The 25,673-nt window shown below is 36.7% G+C and overlaps 1 protein-coding gene across 1 annotated transcript in view; it reads left to right on the top strand.

Moving 5' to 3' along the window:
• Window positions 1–25,673, top strand: part of HDAC9 (histone deacetylase 9) — an 820,423-nt gene that overhangs the window by 725,165 nt on the left and 69,585 nt on the right. Inside the window, exon 24 of the mRNA XM_019650652.1 lies at window positions 21,086–21,219. Within this exon, the coding sequence (XP_019506197.1) occupies window positions 21,086–21,219 (134 nt within the window). The remainder of the gene's footprint in view (window positions 1–21,085; window positions 21,220–25,673) is intronic.

The raw sequence follows: 25,673 nt of genomic DNA, 5'->3' as shown, positions 1-25,673 counted from the left end.
ATCAGGAGTCCAGAAGTTCTGTTTCATGATTATGTTGCAGTTTAATTTCTTTATATCTTTCTGCCATTGTTAAAAAAAAAAGAAAGAAAAAAAAAAGGCAGCCAGAACTTCAAAGGGAACTCGCATGTGTTCCGAATCAGAGCTTCAGAGCTGATGCCTGACAGCCCAGAAATTAAAACGAAATAAATGTGCTGTTTAAAACTCCCATTTTTTCCAACAACAACAACAACAACAAAATCACTTTTTCTGTATTACGGGATTTTGTTGTTGTTGTTGTTGTTGTCGTTAACTATAAAATTCTGTTCCTTTGGATATTTCCTCATTTTTCCCAATTATGGGTCTGAGCCTATAGAGTATGGCATTCCCAGGGACTTCAGAGGGAATTCAGACAACCAGAGGGGATGTCAAGGCTTCGGGAACAGTCTTTGTGACTTTTTCTTACATTAAAACAGATTCTCCCCTCAAAAAAAAAAAAAAAGAAAAAAGCAAGAAAGACAAAGAACCATAGTTGTTAGGCCATGCCCAAACACCTGCGTTTGACTGTTCTTGCGTTTTCTTGGGATGATGGAAACAGACATCGCCAAAGAACAAAGAGAAGCTTGGGATGGTTTGTGTTTGAAAGTGCACTAGCGTGGATGTGAAACGTCAGTCACTAGCCAGAAATTTGGCAGTCACTTCTTGGAATGCTGAAGAGAATAGGGTTTGACCTGGTGAGCTGTTACGTGGGGGTAGAGGTAAGTCCTTCACTGAGGTAGAATCAGAGATGCAAAGAAAGTTCCATGTCATCAACACGTTCTTAGTTTTACAAATGAGGAAGTGAGGACACTGCATCTGAGAGTGGCGATGTGGTTTGCTCAAAATAACACAGTCAAGTGATATCGAATTTTGGTGAATTCTTTCACGTGGCTCATGAAGTGGATATAGAAACCGCTAGGCTTCAGAGAGACAGCAGGCACATAAACGCTTTGGGTGTAGGCACTGCTTTCTACCTGCCTACAGAGCCATTGCTCTCAAACCTACCCTTGCCTTCCTCTTTGAACTGAAATGAACAGTCACCCAGAAATTGGGGGCCAACAACAGCCAGGCACAAAGCCTTCCCTGCCACGTCTTCACAAAGCAAGCAGGCCACCCTGGGAATATGCTGGATTCCATGGGCTTGGGCTCTTCCTCTCCGCTCCCACATGTCATCTCATAGCCTGCACATCTGGCCTGCAGAGTATCCCAGAATGTTTATTTCCGGACCCTGAGAGGCTTTCCTGAGCATTGCTCGGGCAGGCTCCACATTTTGTTCCTGTTACGTTCCATTTTGAGAGTATATAGTGCCCCAATGAAGGAGAGAATGCACTTCAGTTTTCCCATTAGCTTACAAGTTCTGTGAGCACATGTGATGGAGAGAAAAGAGTCAGTAAAGATAAGCTGAAATGCTTTCCAAGTGTGCAGACATGAAATCCTTCCATAACTGGGGGAAGAACAGAGAATCAGCGCCGAAGCTGTGATCTCCCTGACACAAGTGTCACAATGTTTGCCGTCAGTCATGACTAAGAACTCAGATCCAAGGATGGGCACTGCTCGGCCTCAATGTCCCTTTGAACGTGAATATGAGGAACTGGCATTTTATTTACTCAGTAAATACTCCTGTTTTGGTTTACGGACTGACATGTCAAAAATTGGAATGTCTAACAACTCTTTCAGAATCTCACAGTTAAATTGGAAATAGTGAAGACATATACATGAGAAAAAAAAACAGTATCTGATGAAGTGAATTCTGCAGGCAAAATATGTCGTGATCGAGGACATTTCTCTAACTGCAGCGATGGGGCAGCAGAGCTGGCTCTTGAATGATGAATCAGACATAGCGGAGGGGAGGAGGGAAAGCTGATGGAAAGGACAAGCAAATGCATCCCATTTGTTCTTCAGCAGCCATTTGTTGGGCTTCACTGTATCCTCACATTGTGCTTTCTTCCACACATTCACCATAACGCCAATTCACAGAAGAAGAAATGGAGACTCGGAGAAATTAAAGAAAATGCCTGAGATGACACAAGCGACGGAAAGAGAAACGGAATTCAACCTCCGGAATCTGTGCCCTTGCCCAACACGCTATCCAAAAGGAAAGCCTATTTAGGAATGTCAGCATGACAACAGGGCATATTGGGGCCCGGACTACCAAGCCAAGTAGTTTGAGCATTATCACTGGTAGATGTTTAGGGGATTTTAGAAGGAGAAGCTGCCGATGATGGGTAATGGGTAATATTTAGACGTGTTCCATTAGAGTCCAGTGTGGATGTGCAAAGAAACACCTGACTGGAAATTTGTGATTGAGAATTAGTTCTAGGAAAGGAGGGTAAGAAAACATGGAGAATTCAGTCTCTGACTTAGTGATAATGGCTGTAACTGTGACAGTGAAAAGATTCACTGGTGGACAGTGTTTGCAGGGGGAGTGTAGAGTGCTGCGGGCAGAACTGTGGGAGTCTGATCCCTTATTCTCAGGTAGAAGGAGGGAGAGGAGCCAGCAAATAGACATGGAAGAGAGAGGAAAACCTGAGCGTGTGATGGCACAAGGCCAGTTGCGAGTGTTTCTTAAAGCAGAGGAGAAAAAAAAATGTTAATGATACAGAAAGAGTAACATTTAAGAGATATTTTATAGGTTAATGTATTTAAATGAGATATTTATATAAATTATTCACAATTCTCTCCACTTATTTATGCTAACAATAGACATAAGAATGTCAGGCTTTTTGCAGATGATCCTTAAAAATTGCCCCTAAGTAAAGCCACCAAAATAACCATGCTTTATTTCCTTTTCTTGTTTATTGTCTGTCTCCTCCACTAAAAGGCTAGTATATTTTTGAGTCATGTATTTACACAGAGACAGTTTGATATCTCCTTAAAAATGCCATTACCTCAACCGTTTCAGCCAGAAGCAAAATTTTAGTGGATCCAATATTTGACTGAATCAACCAATTGAAATGGTGAAGTAGCCTGAGAATCAATGACTGCAGTTGGGATTCACCAGAGTTCTCCTATTAATAAACTTTGTTTTAATCTCAGGGTCCTGAAACGTTTTTCTTTGAGATTCACAGTCTCTCAGATCTAGTTTTCTGGTTGGTTGAACATAAGCCAAGTCTTTTTTGTGTAAAATACTGTGTCTCTGATCCTCTATTATCAAGCCATGCACTTTGAAGTAGTAGGTAAGAAAAAGGCAAGTACAACACAGAAAACTTTCTTCAGTAAATACTTGAATTAATAAATAATAAGTGAAGATTAATTTAAAGGGCTTGTCAGAAAGAAAATTCAGTGTGCTTAGGGAATAATTTACTGTCTTTAAAAACAGGAAATCAGAAGGGTACTTATGTATCATTTTGCAAAGTATTGTTTCCAAAATGCTGCCCCATTATCATTGCTACTTTATTTATCATTAGTGGAAAGGTTTCTTCATGTTGGCATTTTGCTCTTTAACATTCATCATAAGAATAACCAACAACATGACGGTAACTGGGTTTTGTCTTCAATGTGAGTCATTTCCTTTAAGACTGTATTTTGGGAGAATCAGGACATGGTTCCACTTGAGAAATCTTCCCAATAGAAGAAAAATACTCTTATCATTCCAGAATGTATGAACAGTTAATTATCACAGTGGGTCAGGCCAATTTTTTAATGAACTTTACAAATATTACCACTTAAATATTGAGATGAGGCATCCATATCTAAAGTATCCTGATAAAGATAAGTCAGTGACATATATTTTCTGTAGGAGAGCCCTTCTTTAAAGTAGTGTATTGCATGGGGACCAGACAGAAGAGGAAAAGGGCACTTGAAAAGGAGCTGGGATGTAATCCAGGGCAGGGAAAGGCTGAGAGGGCTGGTTGAAATCTTACCTCCCATGTGTTATTTTAATTTTAATGTCTATTTGTCTTGTTGATAAACAAAATAAAACGGGGTCCATTTGCTTTGTTTTGGGTAGGCTTAAATTGTTGACTACTACAAACTTATAAAAGATATCAAAGGACTGACCTGAGTGGCAGAGCTGAAAGGAGCCTTGAAGATTTTGTAGTCAGATGTCTCTCAAACCTCAGTTAAGGAACTTATTTCAAATGCAGAACCTGGGTCTCACCCCAGAGATTTGGATTCTAACTTGGTTGTTAATGAGGCTCAGGAATCTGCATTTAATAAACACCCATATGATTTTCATTAACCAGAGGTTAATTTCACTTGAAGAAATACTTAGACCAACCCCTTTATTTGACCCATAGAGAAATAAAAACCTAGATATGGGAATTGGCCTTATCCAGCAGGTCATAGAACTTGAACTAGAATTTAGTTGTCACTATCCATTGTAATTGTTGATGTAATGTTATCCAATGTTTTCCAAATTCAGAATCAGTGGTGTCACACTGGTTATGTCACAAGACAGACTGGATATTTTTTTTCTAGAAATTACATTCTTTAAGTGATAATCAACAAATGTCTTGGGAGGACTTAAGTAGCTGGCAGAAAATATCTGGGCATCTCTTAAGAGAAGTAATTACTCTCTCATGAATTTGAGTTTGAAAGTAGTTATGATGAGTTATATGACTCTTTTTGAGACACAGTGGTCATGATAAAAGCCATATTCCTTTAATAGTCACTTTGCATATCTTTTGTCATCTATTAATAATTAGGTAATTCTGGGCACCCAGTTGCTCTTTTTTTTGTTTTTTTTTCTGAAGCTATGACCCTTGTGACTGGGATAAGAAAAATGCTGATGCTCACATCTTAATAACATTCCCACATTTTTCATAGTTCTGTCCATTAACACCCAGGTTCTGATGTTTTAAGTGTTTTTGGTAAATCAGAGCTGACTCTCTAAAGGAGGAACAATAGACTCCACAGCTGCGCATCCCAAGTGTATTTCAGCTGGACTCCCAGACAAGTGCATCTGTGATCATCTTTAGTTTGAAAATTGGTTGCCCAATCTCATTACAGACTCTTGTTGAAAGATGTCCATGACCTCCCAGTTCTAATGACTTTAGAATTACCAGCAGATTATGCTCCTTCATTTATTCTGATACATGCCCAGCTAGACCCAAACGTCCTGGCCACTCCTCGCTATCTTTGATCTACCCATCCTGAATCTGGCCTCTGCTTACTTCACTCTCTCACCATTCAATTCCGCGGTCCTGTCATCTATCAAATGCCTTAAGTGCCTTGAAGTGTTTGACCTAAAATGCCACCACCCTCCCTGAAATACTGTCTGTGCCATGTTGAAGATCTTATAGTGTTTTACATGATCTAAGTTGGATATTGGGCCTCAAAGAAATTGTCTTAAGATGCAAGACCTCTGGCGTGATCAAGGGAAGGCTTCTTTTTCATGTCACATATTTCCTACTTGGCAAAGCAGAGGAAAAAAAATGCAGGTTAAAAACCACAATGAAATGTACTCTGGACTATTTAATTTTTCCCCCCAAAGAGTGATAGTTATATTCAAGTGCCTGATGGATATGTGAGGGAGTTACTATGAGAGCTACCTATTAGACTTACTAGTTTTTCATGGGTTTCGCTAAATGTTGTCCTTTCCTTTGTAAATGTTCTTTAAGTATTTCAATTAAATGGTGATTTCTTTTAAAAATCAGTAATAACAAATGTGTAATATGAAGCCAAGTATTACAAAATTCTTAATCTTTAACAAATACATTCAGAGCAATTTCATATTTATTTAACATACAATTGCTGTCTAATTTAATATAAATTAAATGGTTGCTTGCAACCTGTAATTTAAAGGGTTCCTGAACCTCTTTTTATGGCAGGAAAAATAAGAAATCATCAGTTTTTCCCAGAGGGTAGATACTTATCTTTTAAAATCAGGTATTTTGTCTTGAAATTAAAAACCTAGGTCATTTGGGAAATGAAATTCCAAGGAATGGTTTTGCAATGAGACATATGTCCTCCTTTTCCTTAGAAAAGACTGATTTGTTTTTCTCTCATTCAACAAACCTTTAAAATTTAGCTGATGCGTGTGAGGTCTGACAATTAAGTTCGAGAACTTGTTGCAACAGTGTTGCTTCACTGTTTTTGATATCACAGGGATTATTCATTATGAATTTGTACCAACTGGACAAACAGTTAACCAAGTTTACTATTTGGAAGTGCTGAAAAGGCTGCGTGGAAGAGTTAGACGACCTGAACTTTTCGCCAACAGTTCATGGCTCTTGCATCACGACAATGCACCGCCAGCTCACAGGGCACTGTCTGTGAGGGAGTTTTAGCTAGTTAAACAAATAACTGTATTGGAACACCCTCCCTACTCACCTGATCTGCCCCCCAATTACTTCTTTCTCTACCCAAAGATAAAGGAAATATTGAAAGGAAGACATTTTGGTGACATTCAGGAAGGACATCAAGGGTAATCTGATGATAGCTCTGATGGCCATTCCAGAAGGAGTTCCAAAATTGCCTTGAAGGGTGGACTAGGTGCTGGTGTCAGTGCATAGATAGCTTCCCAAGGGGAGTACTTTAAAGGTGACCGTAGTGATATTCAGCAATGAGGTATGTAGTACTTTTTCTAGGATGACTTCTCGAACGTAATTGTCTGACCTGGTATCCAGCACTTTGAAGATAAACTATCATCTGTCTTGTTTACAGGCATCTGTTTGTGAGGAAAGTATACACTGAAATTCAGTAGTGGGGCTTTTTGTTATTTTTTTTGTAAAGAAAAGATCAAATAACTTTGTATACTATGTGTCAGATAGTTGAAAATATCAGATTTTCAAAAAAAACAATTAGTCATAAAGTAACCACAAGGACAAATAGGACTAACTAGTAGAAAAACTTTGAAAATGGTTACTACAGTGTTGCCGTGACTCTCAGTAGCTAAGCTTAATTTGGGGTGTGTTATGAATTATTGCCATACTGACGTTGAAATGCAAACTTATTTCCAAGGGATAGTTCGAAAAGGAATTAGGAGGGTTTTTTACTTGGAGTTTTGGGATGGGGAGTGGGGAGCATATTTCTTTCCAACTGACAATATCAGAAAAATCAAAGTAGGTATTTCTTTTTCTGAAAATCTGTTTTTGTGAATGTAAGTTAAAGCTTCAGTAAGAAGAATGGGTTACAGTTCTTAACAGTTGATTATAATTCAGACACAATTGGGCTGTGACTATGGCATTAATACATGAAACTTGTGCTTCAGCATTTGGATTTATGCACAGCTGAGTGGATTCAAGGACAAGTCCTGGAGCCAGCCGACCAATCTCTTATTACAGTTTTGCCATTGACTGTGTGGCTTGGGCAAGTCAGTTTCTTTATAACTCAGTCTCCCACTTTGGCAGTTGTGTGATGATTAAATTAGGTAATGCATTTCAAACACATAGGATGGCGCCTGGTGATGTTAGCTCTCACTGACAAATCATTTAGAAGTTATAGAAGGGTAAGGACTGTCTCTGTTTTGCGCTAAACTACATTCTCCTTGGCCAGCCCAGTTCCTGTCACATAGTAGCTTCTCAACAAATATCTCTTGAATTGATCAACCACAGTTATTTTCTTGAAAAATTGATTTCACTTATATGAGGGATATGAAGCTGAAAGCAACAAATGAAAAGACAAACAAATAAAAACTCGTAGACACAGACAGCAGTATGGTGGTTACCAAAGAGAAATGCAGTTAGAGGGAGATAGGAAAAGGTAAAGAGGTCAAATATATGGTGATGGAAGATTTGATTTTGGGTGGTGAACACACAATGCAGATGAATTATATAGAATTGTACGCTTGAAATCTATATAGTTTTATTAACCAGCGTCACCCCCAATAAATTTAATAAAACAAATAAAAACATTCTTAAAGAAAGGAAAACAGATATTCTATAGTAGGTATATCATAAGAGTGTAACATTTTTCAGGGCCTTGTTTTTCCTTACCTTTCTCCAAAAGTTGCTCTCCAGTATCACTCTAGACCCTAAATCAAAAACACTGAGTATTGTGGTTTAAGAGCGTGGAATCCAGAATCAGGATTGAAATCCAACCTCTGCTGTTTTACCTTGGACAATGTACTTAACCTCTCTGTGTTTCTTTTTCTCATCTCTAAAATTGGAATAATGATAATACCTCTTTCGTGTGTATGCACATGCGCACGCATTAAGTAAGTTAGTTACAAGATGTTTAGCACAGAGCCTACCCTTCAAAAATGCCTTGTAAACTTTAGTTGTTATCACACATTCAGCCAAGTCCATAAAGTCAGCCTCAGGTTTTTTTTACTATGTATACATCAGTCATTTCATTAACATATTGAAAATGTCCTTCACTGTACTAGGGTGTGGATATACAAAGTCAGGCCAGATGTGGTCCCTCTTTGCTAGCAGTTTATAGCCTAGTAGGCTGAACGTGTGAATTAGGACTAGAGAAGGAGAAATAGATGTGAAGGGAACACACAGGAACAATTCTACATTCCACAGGGAGTTCAAGATATTGCTTATGCTGAACTTAGAGAATGAGCAGGAGTTAGCTGGATGTCGACGGGACATTTCATCATCACAAGCTCAGAATTGTGGGCACTATTTGATTGCAGTGTTCACCCAACTACCCGGGTGCCAAAAAATGTATACACATTTTAAGAGATGGTCAGCGTTGCTCAAGCAGTAGTTCGCCCTCATCAGAAGCGTCTGGATGCTGATGGTACCACTTTGAGCACCTCTTGTAATTGCAGAAGTCAAACGCGACTTGTATTCATCTTTTGTTGTCGGTATATATTGAGTATTACAATTTTAGTTTTTTTCCTTTCTTAAAGTGTGTATACTTTTTTTTGGCACCCTCTGTATATAAACAGTGCAGTGTAAGTCAAGGGAAGAGGGGGTGTGGTCACATGGCAGAATATGGGGCTGGAGGGGCAGACCATATCTTGAAGCTTTGAATTTAACCCTGAAAAGTGTGAGAAGCCAATGACAAGTTCGGTGGCTGGTGTGTTGAGCTCACTGTTCTATGTGAGTGAGCTTAGAGGTTTTTGCTAGCATGTCTGCCCCTCGCCAACCCACGGTCTTCTAACGTGTACGCTCTTTCAGCCATGTAGCACCTCTCAGAATTCCTTGAGCACAAGATATATAATATTAGTTAGAAAAGCCTTGCAGGGTCTGATGTGACCAGTGATCACGTATCTTTAACGGGGAACCCTTGGTTCTTTAGAAGAGTTCACAGTTCTAGAAACCTCTCTGCTTGAGAAGGGTCACCTAATTTACATAAACTCAAGTTCATCCGGGAGTGTTCTCATGTTCTTTTAAATAAAGTGACCTACAGGTTTTGGCTTTGGTTCAGGGTAATAGAATGGCCAGCAGCACCGACTCTATTTGAATAATCTCATCACAACTGAAAACTCAACACAACCTTATTTTCTTCCAACAACCCACTCCCCCCAGATACAACAGACAGTTTGTTGAGGCATTTTTCCTCAGCCTGTTGGCACTTGGCACTTAGTGGGGGAAATGGGTGGAGAATAGTGAAAACAGATTAACTCTTTGGGCACGTGGTAACATGCATTGGTTATATCATCTCATTCTAAATGAAAAGTAATTTAAAAAACTAAATGAAAAGTAAACATACTTATGAGTGTGGATCTAAAAAAATATATGTGGGGCTCTTCTCATGTATTTTAAACAGGCAGTATGGTCATTGGTCAAGACTTCAGACTCTAAAGTCAAAAAGCCTGAGTTGAGTCCTCACGTTACTAATTTCTAGTTGTGTGACCTTGAGAAAGTTACTCAACCTCTCTTTGTTTGCTCCTCTATAGAAAGGTGGATATTCCCTGTCGCTACTTCATGAAGTTGACATGAGGATTAAATGAAACATCTGTATAAAGCCCAGGACCTGGCACAGGACAAATATTTTAGAGTTGCTAATTGTTGTAGTTACTATTGTTTTTCCACTTTCCTTACATCTCAATTTACCTCATAAAGTGGAGTTATGATAGACCTGTAGTATATTCAGAGATCTGTGAAAACTTGTAACATTACCCATTCATTACCTCATGGTTCTGTAGGTCACAAGTCTCAGCAGACTCAAATGGGTCCTCTGCTTCAGGTCTCACATATTTTGATATCATGATATTTTGATATCAGCCAGGCTGGATCCTTATTTTGGAGGTCCTGAGGAAGAATCTTCTGAGCTCATTCAGGTTGCTGGCCAAAATTCTGGACTTTGCAGTTTTAGGACAGATATTCCATTTTCCATGCAGGCTAGAAACCACCAACAATCCTTCTCAGATCGGTACCCTCCATTTTTAAACCATCACTGGTACATCAAGTCCTTAGGCTTCAATTCTCTATAATTTCTTTTTATATGACCAGCTAAAGAAAATGCCTTGCTTTTAAAAGGCTCATGTGATTAGATTATCTCCCCCCAAATACTGCCCCAAATCTCTCACTTGTTTTACTCAAAGTCAACCTAAAAATGCTTTTGCTGTAACACAGGAGTATATGATATTCACAGGCTCCACCCACATTCAAAAGGGAGGGGACTATACAAGGGCAGGAGTCATTGGGGGTCATTCCAAGAATTCTACCTACCATACTCTCCAGTTATAATGGAATCAAGTAAATGCCCCTCTGTTAAGCTTTATAGAAGCTTTATAAAAATGTGTTTATTTTGTAACAATTATCTTTATGTTAAATTATGTTCATCTGTGTATGTGTCTCATATATTTTAGTTCATTGGAAGCAGGAAACATATTCATCCTTGTATTTCCCTGTTATTAGAGTATGTGCCCACTAGATATTGGCTGAATTTGAGTAGTGCAAACGACCGTAATGGGATCATCATTGCTTAGCATGAGTCTGCCCTGCTCTCGTTCCATCGCACTTGGCTGATTGTGCATGAGTATCGATGGGAGAATAGATCCCATGTGTTTGATGCATTATTAGGAACAGCAGTAAGAACTAGTGATTGCAAATCAAATTGCAGTTGGGGTTTGGCAAAAACGATTTTTTTGAGGGGTGGGAAGGAATGCTCCTATAATATCCAAAAGCATTTTCCAGGGATTTTATTTTTTTTCTCACTGGTTTTATATTTGTATATTTTAAGGGAAATTTAATTCACATGTTTCTGGTTTGTTTACACTTAACACACCAAGGCAATGATTTGTAAAAAACCATTTGGGGTCTAGGAACTCTTTCTAAATTTCCTTTTTAACCAGAAATCACATCTGAAAAATATAGGCAATATTAATATCTCTAAGTGGCTGATTGGTAGGAAATCCCTTCCCTGAGAGCTTTAGGTTCGCACCCCAATTCTGTTAAGTGTTTGCTCTCACAATTCACCATTCTGGGCCTTTGTTTCCTCATCCTTAATATGAAAGGATTAGAATATATGAATTGAAATTCATTCCTAGATCTAAACTTCTATGATTAAAATATGTTATTTAAAAAATAAGAACTAAGTACCTGTTACATGCCAGACTCTGTTCAATGTGCTGTGTTTATCTTTTTTTTTTTTGAGGTGGCTTTTTATCATTAGATATTCATTCCTGACCTATAAGGTAGAATAAATAATCCTTAGCTATAATTACAGGTGAGAAAGCTGAGGTTTACATATCTGTTTGAAGTATAAGATTTATATATAAAACTGTGGCATATAGTAGGTATTTAGTAAATAATTGTTGATTTTTAGCCAGATTATGGATGGGTGGATGGATGGATGGATGGATGAATGGACAGATGGTCAGAATATCAATTAAAGTTTCTTGCCATTTTATCCTCCAAAATTCCTGAGGATAAATGCTTTTCAATTTCATTTTTCAGAAATAACTGTATTGGAGCATTCTATTGTCTCAGACTTTGTTTGGGAAATAAACCAACTATTCATTTATTTCCAAAAGGTGCTGAGACTATAAACTTACCTCCTGGGGTATCACTGAGCACAACAGTAAAAAGATTTTTACTATGGTTGAAAGTGCCTTCTTTGAAACATATGCAGTATTATAGTGCTGCTTGGAATAAACCAACTGAAAGATTTAATGATAATAATCTCCATATTTCTTCTAAAATTGATTTCCGGCTTCGATGAACTTGGAAAGAGTCCTGGGACATCAAATAAATAAAAGATCATAACATGAAATGAATCTTCAGAATATGATCATAAATTTACATTTTAAACATGACCAGAAAATATATATCTTTGCCCATTATTAAGGTGATACTTTAATGAAAAATTTTCATTTGCATGAAATAAACCTTTTTGGCTACAGATGAAAGGATTTTATAGTAGCGACAATGGCTTTGTGAGTTAAATGATCCCACCATCATCAGGAATGAATCACAAGTGCCTACCATATGAATTACAGCACCATGAGTTTTAAAAAGGTATTTCTGTGGAAAGCATTCTTCCCATCTGCAACAATCAGATTCTGCTTTGAAGTCCTGCTAGAGAGCCTCCCAATACATGAGACTGCCACATGCTACCCCAACTTCTCTCTCAACTTGGGTTTGACTGCATTTTCCTCAAGAACAACATGGTCACTTAATGACGAAGGGGTTTAGGGATGAAAATGGCTACAATGTTTGTAATTAGGCTTCACAGTATGTGCATTCTTCAGTGAACCGTTCTGGGCATAACTATAGAAAATATGCCAGTGGATGTGCAGAAAAAAATTTCAAATTACAATGGTACAAAAGCGTGTGACTCCTTTGATCCCTACTATACTGAATCTTTAGTGAAATTTCCACAAACATGTCAGGCCCAAACGAAACTAACCTGGTAAAAGATGCATCAATTGTTTTTGAGGCTTTTTAGCCATACCAGAGAGAATTACAAAAATGATATAAGTCAATAACATTAGGTGTCAGTATTTCAAAAGAGACCGTTAACTAATGCTGACTTTCACCCCACAGCTTCTGCGGAATGGCAGCGCGGGGTGGAGATTTGCCTCTGTCATTCTTGCTTTTTTTTTTTTTACTTGAAGCTTTCCTCGACAGACACAGAAACTATTAACGGAAAAACTCTAGTGGTGAATGGGAGACTGACATAAGCAAAGTTAGGAGATTTATAAGTAGAAATAAAATAACTTGTCTAATCAATCACTTTGTATCACCCTTTCTTGATTAACGAAATGAATCATGACCCAGGTATCTTTCTTTGGGAGTCGGCTGCTGATTCTAGAGTCTGATCTGAGCGATGGTAATTCAGTTGTAGTTCGGAGAGCAGTCCCTCTTCAGCCTGCAGCAGAACCCTCCACAGAGCGTTCCAGTCCACTGTTTGCAATTTCATAGCAGAAGCAGACTTTTGGGGAGTCGTTCTCGTTTCTCTGAGCTTCTCTAAGAGTGTTCGTTATCCACAACAAGCATTGCCGAACACACGTAGGTTTTAAAAGAATTAAGTTGATAAAGTTTTTACGGTGCTTCCTTCCTGTTTTGCCTTTATGTACTTTACTATTTGTTTATGTTCTAGCTCATGCTCTGGTTTAAAAAAATGTCAGCAATATAAGCAGCAGGCCTCTTTCCATCCTAAAATAATACTTAATGACCCTAGAATCAGATAAGTGCTACTATGTAGTGGCCACTTCAGCCATACAAGAGGATATTATTTGCAATCTTATACATAAAACTGGAAACCTCGTAACAACTTAAATATCTAAAAATAGGGAATTAGTTGGTATATTAACACATTTACAGTGATATTGTAGAGGACATGAAAAACTAGATTGATATTTATAAAGGTAAGTTTTAAAAATTACCCAAAAAATTACAATTATATTTTATTTTTTAACTAAGAATCTTATAACATGTTTACTGACCATTTGTATTTCTTCTATTAATTGCTTGTTACTACCCTTTATCCATTTTTCTATTGGGTTCTTTGTCTTTAATCCTGTTTTATTTTTAAAGTACATAAAAGTATGCAAAAAGATACTACAAAAGTGCAATTGGCTATCAGTAGTAGGTAGGACTACAGATTTTTTATTTTATGTATATAATTATTATTGATTAATAGACAATATATATAATATATAACAACATATATTATATATTGTATTATTTTATTTTTTTTATTTTTCAAATTTTCTGCAGTGAACATGTGCTAATTGTGGTGGTTTTTAAAACACTTGTTTTTAAATGGAAATTAAAATAAAGCTAGTTAGGGTTGTTTCCTGTCATTACCACTCTTTTCTGGGAACTATTTGGGAAACATAGAGGAGCGTTTGAGACGTGCCATTTCTAAGAATAAATCCTTTTTGTTTCCTATGTGTTAGTTATTAAATGCATAGCTACAGTTTACTCTTTCAGCCTTCTTAGAACAACTTGTCATTTCAAACAATTTTTCTGGATTTGTAAAAATGCTGACACAATATGAGTCCTTAGGCAGAAACAAACCCTTCTAGAACATAAGGAAATCAAATTGAAACTGTTAATTTAAATTACTCCCATATTTGCAACTTATTAATATTATTTTCAAAGCAACAACATTAAAGCCAGGAACATTTCTTTGTATTTATTTTTTTTATTTTTTATTGTTAGTTTCAGGTGTACAGAACAATGCAATAGTTATCCTTTTCACCCTCACAAAGTAACAACCCCCCTCCCCCCATGTATTGCCCTCCCACCCCCGATAGCATGCTTATCTATTACAATGCCAGGAACATTTCTAAGCTTACCATTCTTTTTATAATAATCAGATAAGGTGGAGTACGGTGAGGTCAGCCTCATTCCCAAGTGACCTGTGAAAAAGATTCTTACTGTTATCAAATTTGCTTCTAGTCAATCAACAGAGCTGAACAGAGGATTTCACTGAAAATGCAGTTCTTAGTGGTTTCTCAGTCTTGGTAGTTACCAGTTCAGCTGTGTTTGGTCATCTCTCAAAATGATTTGTTATAATATAGCTTCTTTCTCATGCTTTTAATTTAATGTTGATTACATTACATTAGATTGTCCATGCTTTTGAAAACAACCAGGCTACAGACAGGGTTCTTTAGTGTGTAGTAGAGTAGCAGCAGTCATAGTGGCTGTGGTAGTCCTTGGTTAATGCCTCATTCTAGAAGATTTCCTTAAAAGAGTTTAAGGTGCCAAATTTCACTTTGGAAAAACATTTCTTAGAGAATCCGGTCATAATCAATGCAGGTAGTAGTGATGACTGCTGAGGCCGCTGTTCAGTGAATGTGTACCAATTCCAGTCACTATCCTGAGCCTGCCCATCTTGCTACCGCAGGCATTCTGGCTCTTCCCTAAGCTCTGTATCCTTCTCCCAAAAGAAACTCACCAACTAAAGGTATCTGTGGACCTGGGAACCTAGTTCCATCCCCATACCTGGTGATTGCGTGGGCCCAAGAGGTACCACGCGTCCAGGCACGTTTTCTCACTTGATCTCGACGTTTCCATCAGCCCTCACACCAAGGATACTTCAACCCTCTTGAGGAAAACATTCCTAGCTATGATCTCTGTTACAGTTTTTCACCTATGCAGGTTAAGTTTGTTGGGACAAGTAGGTTGAGCTTTTGTGCCTTTTATGAAGCTAGGAGTAAAATCTATTAAATGAAACTTGCAATTATGCCTTTAAAAATATGTTACATGACGTCTAATCAAATACACACACACACACACACACACACACACACACACACACACACACACACACACACACACACCCTGCTGAAACTTTTATCTCACATGTCCTGAAGATAATACTTTGCAATTGGTAGCCACACTTGACTTTTCTAATCCCTCGTACATATACACGTACAGTAATGGACACCGTAGAACTCATGTTATTAAAACTAAAAAATTATTCTTGAATTCCTTACTTTGATTAGAAGAGAGGGTACAAGCCTTGTAGAAATTTCATTTCTTTACTTCCCTTGAATGTTTTGTGCAAACATAACTCAGAGTTCAGCTGCCTCAATCTGTGGCTCCAGAGATCACATGGATAACATGTGAATGGAAATAAACCCTGTAGGTAGAAGAAAGAGGAATTTGGATAGAGATCAAAGATTAGCTTCATTCCATTCTTTCCTTCCACTTTTTACTATCCCATCTAAATTTTGTGTTTTATGAGACTTTTTTTTTATTCCCAGAGGAAAGAGTGAAATAAATCAGATCGTGACTTTCTCTCTCCCTTTTTTTTTAATCCCTGTGATTTGATCTGCTCAGTAGTGACTTTAAATAATTGAGTTCTCAATTGCTAGGACCCTTCAGTGTGAAAGGTATAGTGTATTGGGCTTCATTTATTATTATATCTTTTAAAGCTATCACTGTAGCCTGGTTTAAGTTGTAGGTAAAGTTGTCCAGAATATTTAGCAATATGATTAGCAGAAATATTTACCCATGAGTATTATGAGTATTTTTTGCTCCTTTATCTTCTAGAGTAGAACTAATTACTATATGCTATTAACCTTGACTTACGTGAAGAACATTTCTAAGCTTCAGGTTTCAGAATTTTTTTTTAAGATTTTATTGGGGGATTGGGAGAGGGAAACAGCGTTGGGGAATTAGGCAAGGGGAACAGACAAGTTGCTGTCCTTTTGTTCTTTAGCCTAGTTATGGAGGGGTAGGTTTCAGAATTTTGCATTACACATTTTACACAAGCTTGCCATTCTCTTTACAGTTATTAGGTAAGAAGGTATAATTACGTGTGGTCATCCTCATTCCTAAGTGGCCTGTGGAAAAGATTCTTATTGGTATCAATATAAGGTGCATAGGAAATGAGAAATACTGCACTGCTTGGAAACAGTTTTCACATAATTTTAAAATCCTTTTTAGCACATTTTTTACCAAGTATTTAGAAACATAGGATAATTATAAAGTGACCTATTTGACTTCCATCAAACCAGTAGCTAAGTTCATAGAATCAACACATGGAAGTGTTTCAAGGTAGTGGGGAAATGAACTCATCTTGTCCGTGGCTCGCCTCCAGTGCCAGACCAGAACTGACATTCTGGACAGTTCTGGTTTATTGGGTGGATATCGCAGTGCATTCCAAGGATTAAGATATTATTTAATTGTTCCAAAATGGAAGCAACTTAGTTTGGTTTGGGGAAGTCTCACTGTTTGACAGTTTTATGGACTTTCATTAAGTTCTACCAGCTCTATTCTGAGAATGTTCTTTCTTTTCAAACAAAAGACCACAAGACTTAAGAGAGGAACAGAGGCCATGCTTGAAAAGAGCCAAAGAAGGCTTGGAGAACTGCTCTACCACATATGCAAGGTTATTCTTTCAAGCGTTCATGGATATAGAAATATTCTAGATATTGTATTATATAAAAAAGGGAAAAGAGGGCCAGCCGAGTGGCGCGATGGTTAAGAGCTGGCTTGGGACGCCAGAAGGTCCTGGTTCGGATCCCACATATGAGGGCCAGTGACACTGCCCCCTACAGCTAAGATGCTGAACAACAGCTCAACCTGGAGTTGGGCTGCTGTGAGTCGCCGGTGACAGCGTAGGCTGCAGCCCTTGCTGCAGTGGGTTGCCATGGGCTACCGTGTGTAGCCAGCAGCCAGTTGAAGCGGCCAGAAGCCGGCGACTGATCTGCCTCGCCCAGGAAGAGCGCAATGATGGTGCCAACTTGGGCCAGTGAAGCAACGTCCTCCACAACTAGACTGAAGAACAAAACAACAGCAACTTGTCTGTTCCCCTTCCCCCGATTCCCCAGAGCTGTTCCCATCCCCCAATTCCCCAATAAAAAAAAATAAAAAATAAATAAATAAATAGAAAGGGAAAATAAGCTACTGGTTTTTATACCTTAGAATAGATAACACAAGAAGCTAAAAATTTGAATTAATGTGAATATTGAAAAAATTGAGGGACAGAACTATAGAGACAAAAAAGATCATTGGTTTGCAGGGATTGGGGGTTGGAGAAGAAGGGTGACTAGGTGGAGCACAAGGGATTTTTAGGGCAGCAGGACTGTTCTGTGTGATGCTATAATGGTGGTCACTTGACATTATGCATTTGTCAAAACCCATAGAACCATACAAAACAAAGAGTAAAGTCTAACCATAGACTTTTGTTAATAATAATATGTCAGTATTGGCTCATCAGTTTTAACAAATGTACCACACTAATGCAAGATGTTAACAACACTGTTACTAAGATGTTAATGACATTGAGAGGGTGGAATAGTCTATGGGGAACTCTCTATACTTCTGCTCATTTTCTTGTAAACCCAAAACTGCTCTAAAAAAATAAACGAGTAATTATTTTTTTAAAAGTGTAATTTATTTAAAAATTAAATGGTTATTCTCTGAAATTTCTTAAAGTATATTTAAAACTAAAATGCCATATTGAACACGTGGATTTATATATATATATATATATATATATATATATATATATATATATATATATATATATATATATATATATTTTGTCCCTGAAGTTGGGCAGGTTGGATGAAATGTCAATTTTTTTTTTAACTGTTGAATGAGAGACATTTACATTTTGGCAATATGTGAGACTTTATATCCCAAAATACTCCACATGAAAATATCCAAACTACTCTCTTAAGTACAGATGACTTCCAAAGAAGACGAAGGAAGGCGAGCAAATGCTAGAGATGTTGGCTACCTTGGACTTTCCTAAAGTCTCCACGTGGCTGGAGTTTGAACATCCACAGACTACTCCATACTGGAAAGGGAGTCAAAACGTTGGGCCTATGAAGGGAAGGATTTGTATTGGAGACCGGATTAAAGAAAGGAAAGACAAAGGGCCACATCTAAAGGAAAGGACAAATGGAGAAAAAGAAATAGTGCTGGGGAAAAAAATCTATCTTAGCTATGGCTATCAGTAGAGAGAATTTCAAAGGAAATAGAAAGAAAAGGAAAAATAAAACAATTTCTTTTCCATAAGAATTTGTCATCAAGTGTCGGGGTCCATAGTTCTAATCTCTGTGCAATAGAAAGCCCTGCAATTGAAGAATTGAAAATTGATCCTAGTCAGTAGTGTCCCAGCCATCTGGCAGAAGCAAGCAAAATCACACTCATCCCAGATTTCAAAGACAAATATCATAAGCAACTCAGCCTTCACAGACTTTTCACATATAATGTCCCAGTGAATATGAGCTCAAAAAAATTCAAGAAATGCAAGAGAATGAAGACATCATGAGGATAAGTCAGAAGAAACAACAAATAGTAAAACTAAACCACAGAGACTTCAAATAACAGATACAGAATGTCAAATAATTATGCCTAAAGAAAGCAAAATAAATAAAAACATAAACAAAGAGTAAGAAACTACAAAAAGGACTATGAAGATGTAACATAACCAAACAGAACATTAGGACTGAACAATATTATCACTGAAATGAAAATCTCAGTAGAAGTGTTAAACAGCAGATTAAACACATCTGGAGAGAGAAAGTCTAGAGGAGAGATCTGAATCAAAAGTACATATCATGCAGGATAGAAAGAAACAAAATATGAAAGAAAACTTAAGAGATTAGGTGTATTTTTAATATACTTGAAGAAATTTCAGAGAATAAACATTTAATTTTTAAATCAATTAAGGATATGATGACAATGACCATGTACATTTAATTAGAGTTCCAATATAAGATAATGGAGATAATAACTTTACTTTAGTAAATTTAAACACTTACATAAAAGAAGCATATAACATAGAAAAATATAACAGGAATATATAGAAAGCATGAGTTGTCCTATAATTCATAAAGAAATTCGACCAATAGTTAAAAATCTTCCTCAAAGAGAATACAAGACTCAAATGGTTTTACTGAAGATTTCTACCCAGCATTCTAGGTTCAGATCACGTAAAAAAAGGATCTCAATCATATAAAAAGTTAATATGATCTGTACAAGAGTGGAAAATTATAGATTAACCCCATTCATGAACATAGGTGAAAACCTAAACAAAGCATTAGCAAAACAAAGCCAGCTGTGTATAAGAATGGTAATACATCATGAACAAGCTACAGAATTATAGGAGAGAAACAATCTTATGTGGTGTAGAGAAATAATTAAATTCAACTTTTATTTATAATAAAATCTCGAATTCAAAGTAGAAATAGAAAGGTCCCTCCTTATATTGAATTATAATATAGTAACCTGTCATTATTCACCTACCCATGTGACAAAGTATACCAAATGTTGTCAAGGATATGACTAAACTAGAATTCTTATATATACTGATTCACAGAGTGAGGATTGGTTATAGCCCTTTGGAAATAATGTGGTATTATTTAGCAGATTTTAAGTGACAATATGAATCCACTCTTTCACGTAGAGACTTACATAAGAATGTTCAGGGAGGCATTGTTTGTATAATAAAACACTGGGATTTTGTAATAACAGAAAATTCAAATATCTTTCAGCAGGAAAATGGATAAATAAATTCTTCCATACTCATAAAATGGCCAGCTAGACAGAAAAGAATTACATCTGTATGCATCAGCAGAGATGAGCAGTGCAAAAAGAGCAAGTTGCAAAAGTATAAAACCCTTTCTATAAAGTTCAAAAATGAGCAAATAAAACAAAGGGAAGCAAAGAAATTATAAACACAAACTCAGGATCCCGATTTCCCATAGAGAGAAGGGATGTTATAGAGAAAGGCATAGAGGGTCTTCAAAAGTATTGCTAACGAGATTCTCCTTAAATTGGAAGGTGAGTGAGCAGATGTTTGTCATATCATTATACTTTATAACATATATATATATATGTTATTTTTTTATTTATCAACTTTCATAATAAAAGAGTGTCTATAAAAATCTAATGTGATAGTAATTCGAGGTGATACATATGAAACTTCCTTTTATAGTAAAGACAAATGATGGAGACAGGACACATGTCAAGCAAATGGAATTGTTTACCTTATTAACATTGACCGAATACTAATTCATTTTTTTTTCATCCAGGTGCCTATAGAATGTGTTGTGAGAGGTAGTACTGTGCCGTAGTGAGAGCCAGAATGACCGGTTGTGATACCTCTTAGCTGTGGGATCTTGAGTTGTGGTTCCCACATTGGTAAATAGAGATAATAATAGGTCCGAATTTATCAAGTTGCTGTGTTAAATGAGTTAACACAGAGAAAGTTCTGGGACAGGACATGCACAGAATAAATGCCTGCCTAATTAATATTGGATTTTACTCATTCTCTTTTAAATTAATACTTTGAAATCTTCTGTTTGTATTAGGCTTTGGTCATTTGACGAAGCAATTGATGACACTGGCTGATGGACATGTGGTGTTGGCCTTAGAAGGAGGACATGATCTCACAGCCATCTGTGATGCATCAGAAGCCTGTGTAAATGCCCTTCTAGGAAATGAGGTAAAAAAAACCAAAGGGTAAAAGTATAGAAGAGCAGGGGTAAAGGACCAGGAATGTATGCATACATATTTTAAAGTCTTTAAAAAATCCCATGTACTCAGAAAGCACAGTGTTACTATTACAATTTTAAGAAAGAAGGTAAGTCTTAGGTAAGAGAAGTTTACATGTTCTCACATTATATGTTGTAACTTTTGAATCCACATAGCACTCCCCTCAATCAAGTTATTGGCAGAACTCAATAAATATGATAACCCTTGGGAAGAGAAATGCTTTGTATACAGACCCAACTAATGAGCATTGAAACAGTGAAAACGAAATAACTCAAAGAAAATTTCTCTTGAGATTTTCAATAGGATTATGTTACTTTAGGGGGCTAAAAAAAGCTTTTAAAATATTTTTAGCTTTATTGAGGTATAATTGACAAATGATATTGTAATATATTTAAAGTCTACAATGTGATGGTTTGGTATACTTATACAGTGTGAAATGATTCCCACCACTAAGTTAATTTAATACATTTATCACTTCACATAGTTACTTTTTTTTTTTGCATGGGGTGAGGGGGAGGACACTTAAGTTCTACTCTCTTAACAGATTTCAATTATACAGTACAGCATTATCAACTACAGTCACCATGTTATACATTAGATCCTTAAACTTTATTCCTCTTATAACTAATAAAAGTTTAAAATCTTTTTACCAACTCTCCTTGTCTCTACCCACCACCACCACTACCACCCCACTCCTGGTCACCACCATTCTATTCTTTGTTTCTATGAGTTTGACTTTTTTTTTTGGTCCCACATAAGTGACATCATGCAGTACTGTTTCTTTCTCTGTCTGGCTTGGTTCACTTAATATAATGTCCTTCAAGTTCATCTATGTTGTTGCAAATGACATGATTTCCTTCTTTTATTTAAGGCTGAATAATATTCATATATCTATATGTCTGTATATACATTGTAGGTATATCACACTTCTCTATCCATTCACCTGTCAATGGATACTTAAGTTGTTTCCATACCTTGACTCTTGTGAATAATGCTGCAATAAACATGGGAGTACACATAGCTCTTCAAGTGATTTTGTTTCCTTTGGGTATATACCCAGAAGTGAGATGGATTGATCATATGGTAGTACTATTTTTAATTTTTTTAAGAACCTCCTACTGTTTTTCATAATAGCTGTATTGGTTTACCTTCCCACCAACAGTACACAAGAGTTCCTTTTTCTCCACATTCTTACCAGTATTTATCTCTTTTCTTTTTGATAATACTCATCCTAACAATATGTAAGGGGATTTCGGATTGTGGTTTTGATTTGCATTTCTCTGATGATTATTGATATTGAGCACCTTTTCCTGTACTGTTAGCAATTTACATGTCTTCTTTGGAAAAAAAACATCTATTCAGATTATGGATTCAGGTCCCTTGCCCATTTTTAACTGGCTTATTTGTTTATCTATTGGCTGTTGAGTTGCATGAGTTATTTGTATATTTGAGGTATTAACCCCTGATTGTATACGTGGTTTGCAAATATTTTCTCCCATTCCACAGGTTGCCTTTCATTTTGTTGATGGTTTCCTTTCCTGTGCAGAAGCTTTTTAGTTTGATGTAGTCCCACTTATTTATTTTTGCTTTTGTTAGCTTTGTTTGTGGTATCAAACCAAAAAAAAAAAAAAAAAACCCAGACAAAAAAATTGCCAAAACCAGTCAGTGCCAAGGAGCATACCCCCTATGCTTTCTTCTAAAAACCTATAATTTTGTCTTAATTTATGTCTTTAATCATTTTTGAATTTATTTTGTGTATGATATAGGACAGGGGTCCAACTTCATTCTTTTGCATATGGCTAACTAGTTTTGCCAACACCATGTATTGAAGATACTATTCTTTCCCCATTGTATATTCATGGTTCCTTTGTTGAAGATTAATTAACCATATATGCATGGATTTATTTTAGGGCTCTCTATTTTGTTCCGTTAATCTATGTATCTGTTTTTAATGAGCATGTCACACTGTATTGATTAATTGTAGCATAGTTTGAAATTAGGACATGTGATGATGCCAGCATTATTATTCTTTCTGAAGATTGCTTTGGTTATTAGATGTCTTTTGTGGTTTCATGTGAGTTTTAGGATTTTTTTAAATTTCTGTGAAAAATGCCTTTTGATAGGGAGTGCATTGAATCTATAGATTGCTTTGGGTAATATGGATGTTTTAATAATAATAACTCTTCTGAGTCAAGAACATGGGATATTTTCCATTTATTTGTGTCTTCTTTTTGGTATATAGATCTTTTATTCCTAAGTATTTTATTGTTTTTGATGCCATTGTAAATGGGATTGTTTTTTTAATTTCTTTTTCAGATAGTTCATTGTTATTGTATAGAACCACAACTGATTTTTTTTATTTTGATAGTGTATCCTGAAACTTTACTGAATTTTCTTATTAGTTCCAACATTTTTTATGGAATCTTTAGGGTTTTCTGTATGTATCATGTCACCTGCACATAGTGACAGATTTGCTTCTTTCTCTGTAATTTGGATGTGTTTTATTTCTTTTTCTTGCCTAATTGCTCTAGTAGTGCTCATTGTACTATGTTCAGTAAAAAGATCAAGAGTGGGCACCCTTGTCTTGTTCCTGATCTTAGAAGAAAAGCTTTCAGCTTTTCAACATTGAGTATGATGTCATCTGTGGCGATACGGTTTTTATTATGTTGAGATACATTCCTCCTATACCAAATTTGTTGAGAGTTATTATAATGAAATGTTGCTGAATTTTGCCAAGCACTTTGTCTGCATCTATTGGGAGGATCATGTATTTTTATTCTCCATTTTTTAATGGGGTGTATCACATTGACTGATTTGTATATATTTAACCATCTTGCATCCCTGGAATAAGCCCCACTTATTCACATTAGTTTGCTAATATTTTGTTAAGGATATTTGCATTTCTGTTCATCAGGCATATTGACCTGTGATTTCTTTGCTTGTAGTGTCCTTCCTAGCTTTAGTATCGGTTAAAAGCTGACCTCCTAAAATGAGTTTGGACATGTTCCTTCCTCTTTAAATTTCTGGATGAGTTTGAGAATTGGTATTAACTCTTCTTGAATATGTGGTAGAATTCATCAGGGAAGCCATCTGATTATGGACATTTCTTTGCTGAGAGGTCTTTAATTACTGGTTCAATATCTTTACTAGTAATTGGTCTGTTCAGATTTTCTATTTCTTCATGATTCACTCTTGGTAGGTTTTATGTTTCTAGGAATTTATCCACTTCTTCTAGGTTATCTAACGTGTTAGCATATAATTGCTCACAGTAATTTTTTATGATCCTTTGTATTTCAATGTTATCAGTTGTCATGTCTTCTTTCAATTCCGATTTTATTAATTGAGGCTTTTATTCTTGGTCTAGTTAAAAGTTTGTCAATTGTGTTTATGTTTTCATAAAACCACCTCTTAGTTCCATCGATTTCTTTTTTTTAAAAGATTTTATTGGGGAACTGGGGGAGGGGAACAGTGTTGGGGAATTGGGGAAGGGGAACAGACAAGTAGCTGTCCTTTTGTTCTTCAGTCGAGTTGTGGAGGATGTTGCTTCACTGGCCCATGTTGGTGTTATCATTGTGCTCTTCCTGGATGAGGCAGATCGGTCACTGGCTTCTGGACAGCCGCTCATGGTGGCTCTTGGCAGCTCACACCAGCTGCTGGCCGGTCATGCTGGCTGCTGGCCACTCACAGTAGCTTTATGGCAGCCCACTGCAGCAGGGGCTGCAGCCTATGCCATTGCAGGCAACTCATGGCAGCCCAGCTCCAGGTCAAGCTGTTGTTCACCATCTTAGCTGTGGAAAGAGCAGCATCACTGGCCCTCATGTGGGATCCAAACCTGGACCCTGCTGCTCAGAGCTGGCGTCCCAAGCCAGCTCTTAACTAATGCGCCACTCGGCCAGCCAGTTCCATCGATTTTTAATTGTCTTTTTATTTCTATTTAATTTATTTCTACTCTGATCTTTATTTTCTTGTATTACTTTGGGCTTAGTTTACTCTTCTTTTTCTGAACTACTCTTCTTTCTTTTAAGGTATAAAGTTAGATTTTTACATGAGATCTTTTCACAATAATTTATTTTCCAATTAGTGTTTATATACAGTATTATGTTAGTCAGGTGTACAACATAGTGATTAGATTTATATAGCTTGCAAAGTGATCACTCTGATAAGTTTAATACCCACCTGACACCATACATAGTTATTAGAATATTATTGACTGTATCCCCTTGCTGTACTTCACATCCCTGTGACTATTTTTATAACTGGAAATTTGTACTTCTTAATCCGTTTTATCTTTTTCACACATCCCTCCACACTCCTCCCATCTGACGACCATCAATTTATCTGTATCTATGAGGGTTTTTTGTTTGTTTGTTTGTTTGTTTGTTTGTTTGTTTGTTTGTTTGTTTA

The sequence above is a fragment of the Hipposideros armiger genome, unplaced genomic scaffold, assembly GCF_001890085.2.
Source record: "Hipposideros armiger isolate ML-2016 unplaced genomic scaffold, ASM189008v1 scaffold_143, whole genome shotgun sequence".
NCBI lineage: Eukaryota > Metazoa > Chordata > Mammalia > Chiroptera > Hipposideridae > Hipposideros > Hipposideros armiger.
This window is presented reverse-complemented; position numbering and strand designations above follow the sequence as displayed.